Source organism: Cydia pomonella, chromosome 21 (assembly GCF_033807575.1).
Source record: "Cydia pomonella isolate Wapato2018A chromosome 21, ilCydPomo1, whole genome shotgun sequence".
Taxonomy (NCBI): domain Eukaryota; kingdom Metazoa; phylum Arthropoda; class Insecta; order Lepidoptera; family Tortricidae; genus Cydia; species Cydia pomonella.
In genome coordinates, this window is record NC_084723.1 from 3085350 (window position 1) to 3102092 (window position 16743).

The 16743-nt window shown below is 38.5% G+C and overlaps 1 protein-coding gene across 1 annotated transcript; it reads right to left on the bottom strand.

Annotated features, from left to right (window-relative positions):
• Positions 1-5689: 5689 nt before the first annotated feature.
• Positions 5690-16309, bottom strand: LOC133529746 (cytochrome P450 4V2-like). Its single transcript, XM_061867545.1, has 6 exons — positions 15488-16309; positions 10950-11004; positions 9595-9784; positions 7033-7181; positions 6348-6527; positions 5690-5873 (listed from the first exon to the last, which is right to left on the bottom strand). The coding sequence occupies exons 1-6, from the start codon at positions 15539-15541 to the stop codon at positions 5719-5721; spliced, it is 783 nt and encodes a 260-aa protein (XP_061723529.1). The 5' UTR covers positions 15542-16309; the 3' UTR covers positions 5690-5718.
• Positions 16310-16743: the final 434 nt, after the last annotated feature.

Consider the following 16743-nt stretch of genomic DNA (forward strand, 5'->3'; position numbering starts at 1 on the left):
TTATTGTGTACTATTTATAATTATAATTAAGTGAATAATTACAAATTAATTAATGTGGTCCTATTTTGCCTGAAACACAGGAACTCCTAGTTCAGGCATTTGTAAACTTTTCCTTATCCTTAATCCTTAGTCTTTAAGTGCTAACACTGTACTTATACTGTTTTCAATAAAATTATTTGTATTTGTATTTATTTGTATTTGTATTCACCTCTCCCTAAATTGCGCAAAAATAAAAACATTTAAAGCGTTCCAAATAAGTGAAGTTCTGGTGGCTTGCATTAAAATAAGGGCCGGCTGGTTTATTTATATGTTAATAGTAACACAAAGAGCATTGTGTCACTATTAAGATATGAATAAACCAGCCGACCCTTGAATACAGTCTCTAACTTCGAACTTAACAAAAGTGTACATCTGGAGCGTAGCATTATACGGTAGCGAACCGTGGACGATGCTTCAACGAGACAGAAAACGCCTTAAAGCTTTTGAAATGTGGTGCTGGCGGCGTATGGAGAAAATAAGCTGGAAAAGATATTATGCATTGAAATAAAGGTTGTCTGGAAGAGATCGCTTCTTAGCGATAAGACCGCCTGTTGTTACCTAACTTTTACGTGTTTTTTCATTTCCTGTCTATTTTTAAATGTATGGTGCACAATAAAGAATATTTACTTACTTACTTAAATAATAAACAACGAAATGTTGCATAAAATGTATTTTTGTGTGATAAATTTCATACACATTACGGGCAAATAATAATATGAATACGTTTCATGACCCTTTTCCTTATTTTATTTATTTGACATTAATTGTAATTCGACACGTATTTACAATTGGCCATATCAGCCATTACTGCATAATGAAGTAATAAATTGAATAAAAGTAATTTCCGCGGTACAAAATGTTTGCATTCCCATTATTTTCACGGCAGATAATTCGATATTGCGCTAGACTTTGAGGCGTATTCAGATTATAAAAAATATGGTATCATCATAACACAAATCTCTGATCACCAATATCGCAATATATAAAGTATTTTTAATCCACAATCAGAAAACAGAACTATACAAGGTGTTTATTTATAGCCACCTGCATGCTGAGCAACTTTTACTATGGATACAAGCCCGAAACATTTTACTCTCCCATAGAAAATGTCAAGGTCGGACAGCCAAAATGTATGAAACACACAATTTTTTTTTTCGCGATTTGGTTGGTTCTACCTATATATTCCCCCGTAAAATATTGCAGATGACAATTTTTTTTTTTTTAATTTATTGTTTATAAAAAAAAAACGAACAACAAGCAAAATTTCGCCAAACTGCATAACAGTTTGTTGGCGGTGCGCTCTTAACATTGTTTTATAGCTATTACGTATTGATTACTGTGCAAATACAACATAAAAAGTTACTTTGACTCATCAAGAAGGTAACTAATTAACACTCCACCTTCGTTGAGCGTAATAATTTTTAGCCGTGATTTCACATAATTTTCTCTTTTCAGATGACCTACTATTATAGTGGTTAACAGATCTCTCAATTTTAAAATCTTTGGTATAGTAACATTCTATGGCATTAAGATATTCTACTTTACATGAAATCGGAAGGGTTTTACAAGCTAAGAACAATTTTTCATAATTAGTTCTACATTAACAACCGTGTATTGACAGATTTTGAGAGAAATATTATTTTTATGAAAGTGTTTTAGTAAAATATTTTTTTTAATGATGATATAATAAATATAATATAAATTAAATTAATGAATCGTCCCTAATCGCATCTGGCTCAAATATCCCCATTACGCTAGCAGTGTTACCGCGCTGAATGGCCAATGAGAACTGTTGGACCAGGTACGATCCGGAACGGGGATCGCACCCCCTGTCCCTCAGCCGCTGACCCAAATCTCTCACAAAGTCCCTGGCCTCCACAGCCCAAGGTCCCGCAGTCTCGACTGTAAGTGGCACAAAGTCGTATACTGGTTCCAAGGCAGAGTACTTGGCATGCTTCATTTTGGCGGCATACTCCGCGGCTGACCCAGCAGACCTGATAGTGAGACTGAAGTGGGACGACGCAAATGTACTCACGGACGTAGCATCCCACAAGAGGCATCAACCCTTCTACCATGGAACCAATGTCAGACCATCAGGCCTCTTGCCATCCGCGCGGCACAATCCTGGAGGCTCCAAAACGCAAGGAATATTGGCCGACATCAAAGCCCTGCGGATAACATCATTGATGGCATGATGCCTGGAAAAACGGCCCGCGCACTTCATGGAGCTAAGGCGAATTGCGAGCGTCTTCTTCAACGCTTTTGGTAAATAAATTAAAGAATTGTAAACAAATTGTAAAATTACGAAATGTTTTCATAAATAAAAAAAATGACGAAATTCCTCTTTCTACTTTACTGTCATTTTGCTCCAAATCCTCACAGTAAACTACAAAGTCGGTATAATATTACGCAAATTCGGATACGCTTCCTGTCGGGCGTCACGGCCCGCCGGATTGGGGACACGACTCCAGTTGCGATTGAAATACGTTGCGCGATTGCTAATTTTGCGGGCTTTGTTAACCCCTCGCTAGTTTTGGTACGAGTATAAAATTGATATTTTATATTTGTATTAAGTACACAATATACGAAAGGTACGGATACGAAAGGTATTACGAATGAATGTGGAGGAATGGAACGGGAGAGGAAAACCTAGGAAAAGGTGGATGGATTGTGTGAGAGATGACATGAAACGAACACGAGTGAATGATGAGATGACGGGTGACAGAAAGATATGGAAGAAAAAGACATGCTGCGCCAACCCCAAATGAATGGGATAAGGGCAAGCGAATGATGATTAAGTACACAATATATTGGGCTAAGGGATGTATGGCGTCTTCTCGGTCTGTCAACGTCGTATCAGAAGATCGGCTACGTCAGTCACTTGCGAGCACACCAGAGACACGGCCCGATTCGAAGAATGATTAAGACACGTTTAAGATCTTGGAAAGATCTTTAAAACCTCGATAACTAAACGACATGTCAAAATTGACGTTTATTTCCATTCCGATGTGCTCCCAATAAGATCTATCTACGATATTTCTAACGTCAAAGTGATATTGGTTGCCCGAATCGAGCTGCTTCTGTCAATTATACGACATACAAACGATATGTAATTGAGAACTTATCTAAACCAGAACTTATCGATATCGTATTTCATTCTTCGGATGGGGCCGACATCGACAGTATTGGAGTTGATAGCGGTCGCCGTAGCCGAATCGGCCGTGGAGTTATTATTATAAAAAGCTCTAACAGTTGGCCTTGGAAGAGCCAAAGCCAAGAGTCTATTTTTTTATTTTTATTTACATTTTAAAAACATGGAGTGTTTCATATCACGAAGTCGGCAATCTTGATCCCTATTATAAGGTGTTAGGGTCTCGGTTCCGCTTATACCCGCCTTCGTGAAATGAGATATTCTAATAAGTGTGACATACATTTAATTATCTTACCTAAGATATGCGGCTTTCAATATTTGTTTACATTTATGTGGGTTGTTACTAATGTTATTATATAAAGTGGTAGTTTGGTAGGATTCTTTTAGTAAAACCATTCTTTCAAAGATTGCTAATTTTTAATTTTTCTTATACTATGGGATGGGATATAGTGGGTCGCTAGGCGGGTCCTCTGTTCGTAGGTGCTTTTCGCTACATACGCGTTTTTCGTCGCTACATGTGCGTAGCTTGCGCTGACACTGACGGCCCGATTCGAAGAATGAGATACGATAACGATAAGTTCTGGTTTAGACACGTTCTCATTTAGATATCGTTTGTATGTCGTATAATTGACAGAAGCAGCTCGATTCGGGCAACCAATGTCACTTTCATAATATGAAACAACCTCGCTACTGCAGTGCTAAGACCATGTTTGCTGATGCGAGAGTACATGATTTTTATGCAATCATGCGGGCTTCGGTCTGGGCAAACGTATGGCAAAACGCGCAGCAAAATGATATTCTGGCGATGTTTCCTGGCAACCCGAGCAATAAGATCCTAAAGCACTGGACAGCTTGCACCTGAACGAAAATGGAGAGTAATTATAATATTCGGGTATAATTTAACAGAGGATCTATTTATAGCATCCGCTTCGTGTATGAGTTTAAAAACTTGAAACAAAGAATAGATTTTTCAAAAAATAGAAAATTTTCGGTTAAAATTTCTACTCGGAAATACTTGAGTAGCCATTATTGTTAATAAAAGATTTCTAAGTAGAAATCATTCAAAACTTGTAAACTTCTGGAAAAAAAAATATTCTTATAAAACCTAAGTACCTACCTATGTTAAATATTCTTACATTATTAATTGGTAATTACTGGCATAATTATTGTATAGTTATATCGTTAATAAATACATTATTTTATACTTCTTACTTAAGTTACTCCTCTGGCGCAGCCACCCAAAGTGTGTCTTGGCCTCCAACACATTATTTTGTCTATTTTTTTTTTTAATTATCGTAAAACGTTCTTAATAACCTGAATTTATAATATCCTGCTCTATCATTACCTACATGGTGGCTCAAAAATATGGTAATGCAACATATTATCATTAAAAATTAAAACTACACTCATTTAACGAAAACGTTTGTTATAATAAACAAAATTATGCCGTAGTAAACACAGTAGTTTTGGACACAATTTTCTTCTTCAAAATCCTAACAAATTAAATTTATTGCCCAAAGCTACAAAATATTATATTTAATGTACCGCATCGCTCCTTACGTCCTTGCAATTTGTTTTATGTGAATTTCGCACGTACTAATTAGTCTAGATATACTTTTTTCAAACGAGTATCATAAACTATAATAAGTATTTCTGTCATCGATCCATGTAGGTATGCACTTTCTTGCTGCTTTCAAAGAACATTACGATATCCAAACTGTTGTTGTTAAAGTAAATTATTATACCTAATGTTTCACCTATCTCCTCTTCGCACAAACGCTTTTGTATCCTTTGATGTTTACATGTTTACCACAATGTTTACGTTTATGAACCTCCAGGTCTGTTTTTATAAGTGACACAGGTGACAGAGGTGACACAGCTCAGGTACGAAAGCACATCAAATATTTTATGAAGGTATTTCATAGCAATGTCTATTCTCATTTCTTTATTCATTTTATTGTCTTTTCCTTTTGTAAGTTTTCGATATGTTTTCTGAAAGAGCTACCTACGTATTTGTATGATATGATCATATATACTTTTTAATCAAATTTCTATTAAGAAAAGTAGTTAAATCTGTTATGTCAATTTGTATAAAAGGTTTGGTAAATAAACGATTTGAATTTGTACCGTATGTAATTACATTATTTCTATAGTACGAGTACATAATCTCAATTGTTTTTGTTTCTTTTTTGATGTATGTTAATTATAAGATGCAATGTTTGAAAAGTTGTGTCCCGCCGAGTTTCTTGCCGGTCCATATTGGGATACCCTTCTCGGGTCAGAGGTGTAGGGTTAGAGCCGGTGTAGCTTTATTTGACGTTCATAAGTGCATTGTAATATGCCTACTTGATTAATAAACTATCTTTATATATTTTAGTAAGTTATATTTCAATTTTTATGTGTGACTGTATGTGTTCTGAATAAGTCAACATATTTTTGGGCGAGCTTGTATTAAAATTAAAGAACAAAAGAAAAGTAAAGGCTTTGTCGTTGCAACACTTGCAACCTACTTTTTATTGCGTGAAAGATTAATTCCTAAGTTCTAAAGAGATGTGATGTCCCTCCACGTACTTGAGCAACAAGTCGTACTTTCGCTTCACTTTGCTGTAGTCGGCCGAAATGCGGAACTTTCGGACCAAGTGCACTAAGTTGGTCTTCACCGACATCAGTGCGTAGTTCTTTCCTGAAAATATGAAGAAATTGAGGTTCATTTCGTTTAACTGTTAATTTGTTGAAATATAGGCATAGAAAATGTGTTAGCAAACCATCATCTCACGATTCATCTTTGTCCCAGCTTTTTACTACTTAAAGGTAAAACGCGCTGGCAGCCTAGCGGTAGGAGTGTACGACTTTCAATTCGATGGTCGTAGGTTTGCACACCGGTTCATACCATTGAGATATAAGTATCGTTTGATTTTTACCAGTCACTTTTCAGATTAGGTCCGATGACAGTAAACGCTTTTGTAAAAACTGATACTGCTCCCATTTCTTGGAATTAGTTCCCGGGACACCGTAAGAAAGATGATGCCTATAAAGTGGAAACTCGACAGATACATAACATTGTCTCACATTTTGAGTGTCAGATATGTTTTATTCTAATTGGGATCATATTCCTAAGGAATCAGTGAATTTCACTGAGTCAAGACCTAAAACTCACCTATGCAATTCCGTCTCCCAAGGCTAAAAGCACCATAGCAGCCAGGGTTCTGAGGCAGCTTGGAGGGGTCCAGCCAGCGCCCTGGCTTGAACTCCATGCGGTCCGGGCCCCATATTGGAAGGCGGTGGATGCCCCAGAAGGAGACGATACATCCGCTGCCCGCTGGGAGGGTGTAGTTCTCTGGAAGAATAAGTAAGTAATTAGGTCGTCTCATACATAAAAGGGAAGCTGATGAAATCTCAAGTGTTTTACTATTTTTAGAGGCAAATAAGCAGTCGCTTGCCGTCAGTTATGGACACCCGCGACACCAGTGTGTGGGGGGGGGGGGGATTACGCTCTTGAAGGTTTAAAGGTCATATCGGTCTGAAAATTCTGAAAGCGACAGTTCATTCCAGAGTGTAGCTGTGCGAGGCAGCAAGTTTCTGGAGAAACACACAGTTGAGGACTGCCAACCATTTAAGTGGTGACGGTGGAAATGTCGCGTAGGGCTTGGGCTAGGGAGCTGCAAAAGTGCGTAAAAACACTTGGAAGCTTATCGCTACGCTACACGCTCGCCACACCGTAGGACGCTCTTTATTGTGTAAAGTAGAAAGAGAAAAAATAAAAAGTTCTTCACAATAGAACCCGATCGCTCTAATATTCAAGAAGCCTGAAGAATCGAACTCAAAAAAAATCATTAACTTACTAAGTTTGAGTTCCTTGTCAATATCCCTCGCGATGATGGGAGTCACAGGGCTGATGCGCAGCACTTCTTTAATGACCGCCTCCGTGTACACCAGCTTCGCCATGTCTTCTTTGCACAAGTCCGCACTGGAGCCAAGGACTGCCATAACTCTGTAACAAAAAAGGAATATTTTGAATTTGGCTCTTTTAAGGTGACATTCTAATAACGAATGCAACGGCAATATTGCAGTGCGCATATTAATATAGCTACTGCAGGAAACGTCAAAAAGCTAATCATTCCACATACTTAGATGAGATCATGGGCAAAAGCTAGTCATATACATTTGATTGAGCGTGAATACTTGAAAATCCACTAATGCCTTGACCTTGCATAATTAGTCACCTGCTGCGTGTATTAGGCGACCAATCTTAAAATGAGGATCATTCATTTATTTATTTATTTAAAATTTGCACAAAAAATACACGATTATGCATAAATTCCGGACTTAATGTCAAAACGGATACCCTACCGGTCAAACATAGGGTCAAACAAAAAAAAGTTGGTGCAAGGAGAAACAAACAATCCAGTAAAAACAACTAACAAATAGGTATTTTAGATTCGATGGTTTTACTACTCCATATATGTACTGAGAATAAATTAAAAATAATATATTTTCAATTGGCCTCATATGAAACGATTTTTTAGACTAAAATAATTCCTTAATTTGTAGACTAAATTCTTTTTATAGCCAGATAAAAGTTTAGCACTTAAAGTGTGAAAATATTATCATATCATCAGAAAGATTTATGTAGTAATAAAGTAGTAAAATACTTTATTATACAAAAATAAACATAAAACAGGAAAAAATACCACATAATTTGTACAAAGGCGAACTTATCCCTTTCTTATTATGTTTAAATGTTGTTGCCGATATGACCTCAACGAGGGGTGGGAGGGGGTTAGGGTCGGCAACGCGCATGTAGCTCCTCTGGAGTTGCAGGCGTACATAAGCTACGGATACTGCTTACCATCAGGCGGGCCGTATGCTTGTTTGCCACCGACATTATATATAAAAAGAAATAATATTTTGTTTAATATGGATTCGGAGTTATGGCGACCATGTCACAAGCTGTCAAGAGGCAACGTCGAACTGCGCTCTAGGGTATTTAACCTATTTACGGTGAACGAGTTATGGTATATCAAGTATCAAGTGTGTCAAGTTTTTGCAATGTTTACATAAATTAACAATTATTTTGATAATAAATCCAGATGGATCCATCATCAAAATAAACAACACGATTATCGTGTTGGTGTTAATAACAAATTCCCAAAATGTCACATTAACGCTTTATAAAAAATATGTTGCTATAAATTTGTATGGATATGATAAATAAAGACATGCAAGGTAAATAATTTGTGGTGTATACAATTTTTTTTTGAGATCTGGCGATTGAGCATGGTTGAATTTTTATCACCTTTCACTTTCGCACTTACATACTTGTCAGAACGTGACAGGCATGGTGACAAATGCGACCTTGCTTAGCCCGCTGGGCCCTATTTCTCAAAAATTATAATTTCTTAAGTCTACTCTGTATTATTAGGCATTTAAATAAAAGTGAACAACCACCTGGATCTGTCACTGAACGACCTGACTTTAATCTAAATCATTTATATATAGGTCTATAATTTGATCATGTAATGTTTTCATCTACCCTCAACGGGATTAAGGAGCCATTTGAGGGTAGATTTTGTTAACTTATATTTAAATACCTTAAGATACAGAGTATATATACTGACATTTAAAACTAAATTTACAGTACATATGGGGCTACTTTATAGCACTAGTGCGAGAAGTAGCATATTATGTTACTGTGTCGAACATTTAAAGGGCCATATGTACTGTAAAACGTTGTACGATACATGTGCGAATAGGTAATTCGCAACTCGTGTCGATTTAAAACACTCCCTTCGGTCGTGTTTTAATTTATCGCCACTCGTTTCGAATTTCCTATTTTTCGCACTTGTATCGTAATGTACTATTGTAATGTAAGGTACTAAAAATGAAGTATGTGCACTATATTGTTAAAAACAAAATATTTTGACTGATGCTGCTGTAGACCTCATTCTTCTTAAGAGAGTTTCTGAGCTTCTTTCTCTAAGAAAATCTACTCTTAGACATCGATGTGTATCCTGCAGGTATTCAGCTGTGGTATCGAGCTTCTCAAATGATCACTTTGTGATTTTAAAGGACTAAGCTATTCTGTTGCTAGCAAAAGGAATTCAAAGCGCTGCCTTTGAGTTCAATTATCTGACTCATGACAATGACCGAAAAAGCTCTTGAGTATGCACAAGGTAGCTCTTGGGGGGACGGTAACACAAAAGATCTCGATAGGTCGAAGTGTATCCGCAAGGGCCAACCGAAATAATAAGGCAACAATAAGCTTCTTACTCTTCGTAAATCTTCTCTTGGGCATCCAGGTGTGTCCCAGCGAGCACTGGAGTTGAGACAGGAGCTCTTTCTGAGGTAACCTGTTGATGGAGCTCCTTAAATGTCACTTTATTGGTTGTAAGAAAGCAACTTACTCTTCATAAATCTTCTCTTGGACATCCAAATATGTCCCAACGAGCACTAGAGTGGAGATAAGAGCGCGGCTTGATGTATCATGTCCTGCTGCGATGAGGGTATCCAGTTCCTGCTGGATCTGATCGTCGGTGAAGGAACCTTCTTCTGCCAGGTCTAAGAGGAGGTCCAGGAAGGCTATGAAGCGGCGAGCTATGTGACAATATATATGTTGCAGATTAGAAATAAGAGACTTTTAAGATCCTTTAGGAAGGTCTCAAGGCGACGAAGGAGGCGAAGGGTTGGAGACACTGTTTTTTTTATATATTAAATACAATATAAACTTAGTACTGGGAGCTTTCCTCAGAAACTACTTTAGTAGCGATACAGTCCCGAGTCGCGATACCGTCGCAGATCATAACCTACAAACGTCATATGCTACTGAATCGCTGCAAAAACTAGCCTTGTGCTACGTTACTTAGCAGTAAAGGATAACTCACGCTAGACTGGCCCACGCCCGGGCCGAGACGTCCGACGCGTCATCTTCTATGACGGCTGATCGGTGATCACGTGGTGCTTTCCGTAGAAGACGAAGCGCCGGAAGATCCGGCCCGGCCCCGACCTGGTCTAGTGCTAGTCATCCGTAAGGTGTGCGACTTTTAAGGCCAATTTCGCGGGTTTGAACCCCTGATCATTTTTTTCACCAACCACCATCATTCTTAGAAGATCACCAACAATTTTCTTAGAAGTTACACGTAATGTTACTCAATATTTACAAATCGCTTTTCGGTGGAAAAATAATGAATTTACTACTAAAGCGACATTTAGTGTAATAAATGACAGGTTTAACTGATACGGCATAATATATTACCAATTTTATTGACGATTGAATTGCTTTTACCTTAATAAAGGATTAACTGATTTCTCCTTGGAAAAGGAAGGGTGGGGATAAGGAAAAAATCGTAAGGAAGCCGGTATAACCCAAAAACGGTTATATGTCTTCTTCTATATACCTAATGTATAAATTCGTCTTATATAAAATTCTATATAGATTTTATACACATGAGGAAATCGAAAGATGGTAACATTTATGTTAATATACCTATACCTAAATGTTTTTCTGTTACTTAGTTAAAAGATAAGGGTAAAATACGTTTTCTGCCAACAAACTGTTTTACAGTTTGGCAGATAGTGGTAAATGTGAATTTAACACGTACTTTATGAATAAAAAAAAAAGTTTATGCCTGATCACATTTACACACTAAAATGTCATATAAAGTTTTCTGGATTTCGCCTAGTTTCAGAGGCACTAGTTTTCAAGAAAGCGTCAAACATAAAACACCCTCTTTTTTGCGTTGGGGATCAAAAACAGACTTACATGATGTGTTCGCTAGCCTTGCCTCTTGTCGTTCCTTTCTTCTTTTGTGTAGAACCTGAAAAGAATACGAGTATTAATTAAATAAATATTTGTAAGGATACTGTTTATTTATATAGATATTTTGTCATTATAATACATTTCCTTCACTTTCATGACATTCCTCATACACGCTCGTCGGTTTAGGGTGCTCTTGACCTGGCCTTTCTTCAGGAAGCGAAAGAGGTATGTCAGGATCGTAGCAAGTGGAAAGCCGTGGTCTCTGCCTACCCCTTCGGGAAATAGGCGTGATTATATGTATATATGTATAACATTATAAATGTATAGTTATAACTAATAAAATTCCTGATTATATAAAGCATACTCCCAGTTCTAACCTACGGGGCACAGACTTGGTCTTTGACTAAAGCTCAGAAGTCCAAACTCGGAGTTTGCCAACGAGCTATGGAGCGTAGCATATTAGGTGTCAAATTGGTGGATCGAGTCCGGAACACCACGCTGCGCTCCAAGACACAAATCATCGATGTAGCTCGGAAAGCGGCCAAGCTAAAATGCGATTGGGCTGGTCACGTCTGCCGAATGCCGATTGAGTTGTGGGGCAAAGTCACTACAGATTAGGAGCCCGAAAACTCGAATCGGGGATCTGGCAGACCTCACCGGCGATGGCGGGATGAACTGGACTCCTTCTTGAAGGAGTGGCCAGACATAGCACTCGACAGAGATCAGTGGGGAGATTGGGGGGAGCAGCTTTTCCCAGCAGTGGGACACGACAGGCTCCAAATAATCATAATAATATATAAAGCTAGAACCCCAGTTGACAGTACTTAAAAATAAATTAATTAAATTCCTTATTGACAAATGTTACTACTCTGTTAAAGATTTTTTAAATGATAATAATTTATAGCCTATAAAAAAAGATATTATATGACATGTAATAATTGACCTATAGTATAAGTTTCTCATTCTTGTAATTATTTTGTTAGTTAATTAAGTAGGTACTATTATTAGCTTTAAGTAATATTGTATGCCCCTACGGGGTGTCATGTTCTGACTTGTTCGTATATATAACATCTTAATTGAAATGTACATGACTTCACAATGAATAAATGAAATGAAATGAAATGTATGTATGTGTATAATACATTTTTCTAGATTAAATAAGCTAAGTATGCTATTAAAAGTATTTGTAACGATCGATCACGTGAAGGGTCACGTAATCGATCCCTCCATCTTAAATATTGAACGAGCATTCGGGAGGTGCCATTCGAACGATGACAGTCGATGCAAATTACAAGTGGTTACGTTGATTGTATTATGAGCAGGTCAGTACGTTTTGTTTTGTTAGAACTCGAGACAATATAATTGCTTGTCTAAGCGTACTACTGTCGTGTGGTTAGTTAGATTAGAAGCGGTTATATTCATTGTGCCAAATAAATGTATTTTGATCACACCTACCGTTGTTTTAATATAATGGTTAGACCCCTTATATATTATAGGGATATTCTTACACAAATTGACTCAGTCCCACGGTAGGCTGAAGAAGACTTGTGTTGTGGGTATGTAATATATAAATACGAGTACTTAAATACATAGAAAATATCCATGAGTGAGGAACAATTGTGCTCATCACACAAACGAATGCCCTTGCCGGGATTCGAACCCAGGACCATCGGCTTCACAGGCAGGGTCAACACCCACTAGGCCAGACAGATTGTCAAATACCTATGTAAAACTTCTTTTCATTTCTCGCACTAATATATTTGTCTACCAATTTGTAGCAAAGAAACTAGTACCAGACAGATAAGTACATGATACCTACTTAAATGTTCATATCAAATTTCGTATTACATATTTAAAAATGTGGTATTAAAATGAGAGCGTAACTTAGATTGTATGGTGCCGCCTAGATTCATGTGACTCTAAAAGTGGTGAAACCATAGCCGAGGAAATTGTGGCTGAGCGCAGCGCTGGTGGCCTAGCGGTAAGAGCGTGCGGCTTTGAATCCGGAGGCCACGGGTTCGGTTCAAACCCCGGCTCGTACCAATGTGTTTTTAGGAACTTAGTTATGTACGAAATATCATTTGATTACCAGTCGCTTTTCGGTGAAGGAATCTTAAGGAAACCGGAATAATCCCAATAAGGTTTAGTTTACCCACTAGGTTGGAAGGTCAGATGGCTTTCGTAAAAACAAGTGCCGACGCCAATTCTTGGGATTAGTTGCTTAGCGGACCCCAGGCTCCTATAAGCCGTGGCTAAAATGCAAGGACAATGCGTGGAAGAAGATTCTCTCATAAAAGAAGCTCAGTCGTGAGCTGTCTAAAATAATTTCGAGCCACGGAAGATTTGCTGTTAATGACACATCGTTACCTAGTCTACGATCTAAAACAAAGTGAGTCTTGTTTCGCTTTTTTCTATAGGATACATTTCAAACCGAGCAAACAAGGAAAAAGATACAATAAACCCAATGGACTTGCGCAAAGATCGTTGCCCTCTATTCGGTTTTATGTGATAGAATAAAGTTGTCTTGCAACTCCGCGAGTGAAAAAATGTGGACGTATTCTGACGTATTTCGGCGACCCGTCTAGACTAGCGTGAATCATCCTTAAGGCATAACTTGAAATTAGGCCCTATTATTCTGATGTTTTCTTTATAGAAGTAGTTTCATCACCTTCCTCCCGCTGTCATGGCTTTCTCCCACTGGTCATGGGAGCCTGGGGTCCGCTTGGCAACTAATCCCAAGAATTGGCGTCAAACATATATCACCCCACAAAACAAGGAAAAAGATACAAAAAACCTAATGGTATTTCGGAAAGATCGTTGCCCTCTATTAGTTTATATGGGACTGTACAAAGTTGTCTTGCAACTTTGTAAGTAAAAAAATAAAGGAAGCGCTGGTGGCCTAGCGGTAAGAGCGTGCGACTTGCAATCCGGAGGTCGCGTGTTCAAACCCCGGCTCGTACCAATGAGTTTTCGGAACTTATGTACGAAATTTCATTTCGACGGTGGAAAGGAGAAAACCCTTAAGCGACATTTTGGGCATAATTGAGTTATAATATTTGATATTTACCAATCGCTTTTCGGTGAAGGAAAACATCGTGAGGAAACCGGATTAATCCCAACAAGGCCTAGTTTACCCTCTGGGTTGGAAGGTCAGATGGCAGTCGCTTTCGTAAAAACTAGTACCTACGCCAAATCTTGGGATTAGTTGTCAAGCGGACCCCAAGCTCCCATGAGCCGTGGCAAAATGCCGGGACAACGCGAGGAAGAAGATTTGTAAGTAAAAAAATCTGGGCGTAGTGACCTTGCCTATGAAGATGTTGGTCTTGCGATCGAATTTCGGTTGGTAATTTATTTGTTTAAACTTAATTTATTTATTATCATTTATTTATTGCACAAAATATATACAACTATGTACAAAAGGCGGACTTAATGCCAAATGGCATTCTCTACCAGTCAACCATTCCATAGATTTAAATGTGATCATGAGCACAGATATTAGTTCCTGGGGCATGGGTGTTTTCCATGTATTTAAGTATTTGTATTTGTCTGAGTACCCGGAAGACACGCCTTATTGTCCCTCCTATGAGCTGTAAGGCTTAGTAAATTTAGTGCTGAAAGCTACAACCTACTTTCAACAGACACTAGTAAAACCACCAAAGGAGAACAAGTTAGCATAACTTCATTTTTGACGAATTTCGGAGCGTTCAATAAAAAACTTTTTCTGCCCTCCGAGCGGAAAGCGTCAACTTTGCTCCCGCTGCGCTACTAAACGAAGTTGCCGCTTTCCGCCTCCGTCGAGCAGAATGTCCTACTTCTTCCTCCCTTGGGACACAAATAACTATTATCGCCTTATACCACACACATGTTAAACAACACTTTTACTCTGCAAAATCACTGGAAACGGTACAGATACGTTATTGATAGCTGGCATCTATATAATGATGGCTTTAAAAAGTGCAAAAAGCTAGGGAACTTGGACTGGACTGAACCTAATTCTTTGAACGCCACGCCTATCGTTCGGGGCTTGTCATCATGAACCTTGTCGGAATGCACGAAGGTATATTCGGTTGTAGCCGGGCGCGTCAGTTGATATTTTTAGCGGTAAAAGGACTAAAAACTACTGAGGTGACCATACGGACGACTAGCGACTGCAATTTTTTTTTTACTTACACTTCTCGACATTATGAAGCGTAGCCATAGCATCATCTTCCTTCTGTTTCATAGCTGTGAAGCGGTAGATGAAGTCGGGATGAAGCCAGAAGCTGTCCAGCTTATGTATCGCTAAGGCTGCTAAGGTGACCATAAGGCCGACTCTTGTTTTTGTAAACTTACACGTCTGGGCAGGTTGTGAAGCGTGAATATATCATCATCTTCCTCCTGCTATGAAGCCGTGAAGTGGTAGATGAAATCTGGATGAAGTCAGAAGCTGGTCAGTTTCTACGCTAGCACGTGGAACGGTGTTTCTACGGCTTACTTATACTTTGGATCGTTAATGCTGCTATGGTGACCGGGAGGCCGACTGTTGTTTTTTTTAAACTTACATTTCTGGACATGTTGTGAAGCGTGGCCATAGCATCATCTTCCTTCTGCTTCATAGCTGTGAAGCGGTAGATGAAGTCAGGATGAAGCCAGAAGCTGGCCAGCCTCTGCGCTAGCACGTCGAACGCTGTTTCTACGGCCTTCTTGTACTTTGCGTCAATGACCGATCTGTCGTCCAGTGATATGCCAACAGCCGTCTCTGAAAATATGCAAAAGTTGTTATTGGATTTTGATTTTAAAGATATTTAAAACTGTAATAGCTGAAAAAGTGACTAAGATATCCAGTATCCAGCGTCCTCTGCATTTGCGGCAGATGCTTAAACCACTCAGCCACCCAAGCCACGGTAGCATGGCTCGCATTGTCTGGAGCAGGATTTTCCAAACTATTGCGACCCAAGTGGTAAGCCAAGTTCTATTGGAACTTATTATACGGTCAATTGACAAGTTAAACTTTACTTCGTTTTTTAGAAAGCATTCCATAGAAAACTTGATTTCTTTATTGAGACTTTTATGCGGTATAATAAAGAAATAATGTCAACAAACAAAACTTTTCGTCTCCACGGTACGTGAACTCATGTCAATAGAAGATCACTGATCTATATTATCATCATTTTATTTCAAAATTTTACCATATAAAGGCACTAATTTAAATTCCTTTTTTAATTCTAAGGAGTTCATATACATAATTATATTGTACTGTACCTAACTGACGCAGCGAATGTGTTAATCTAACTGACCATTTACCCAGTACAAAAAATCTTATTCGTTTTTAATTTCGCTTCAAAGATATTGGGTGTCGTTGTACAAATAGGGTTTTAAAAGCGGCCAGCGATTACAAGTTTTTAGGTAGTAACCTAGAATACGACGACAAAAGGGAAACAATACTCCGTTGATCATGGTAACCTCCAAGCTTCTCTTAGTCTGACACTCCGAAGACAGCCGAAGCTTCTAAATCTTGCCGGTTCAATATGGCCACAGAATTTTAGGTTAAATATCTATTTTAAAAACCCAACTGGCGTGAAGAGGCGCAGGATAGGGCAGAGCGGCGCTCTCTTGTGTTAGAAACCAAGCTCCTGTTTGGGTCACAGAGCCAGTGAACTACTATTAGTAGTAGTAGTAGTAGCCAGCATGACGAGGAAGGGATCAATAAAGACGGAAAGAGCAAAAAATATAACTTACGGCACACGCTCTCCAAGGTTCTTTCAGTCAGGTACTCCGTAGGGTCGAATGGTCCTGTACCAGCTTCAGCTTCTAAATC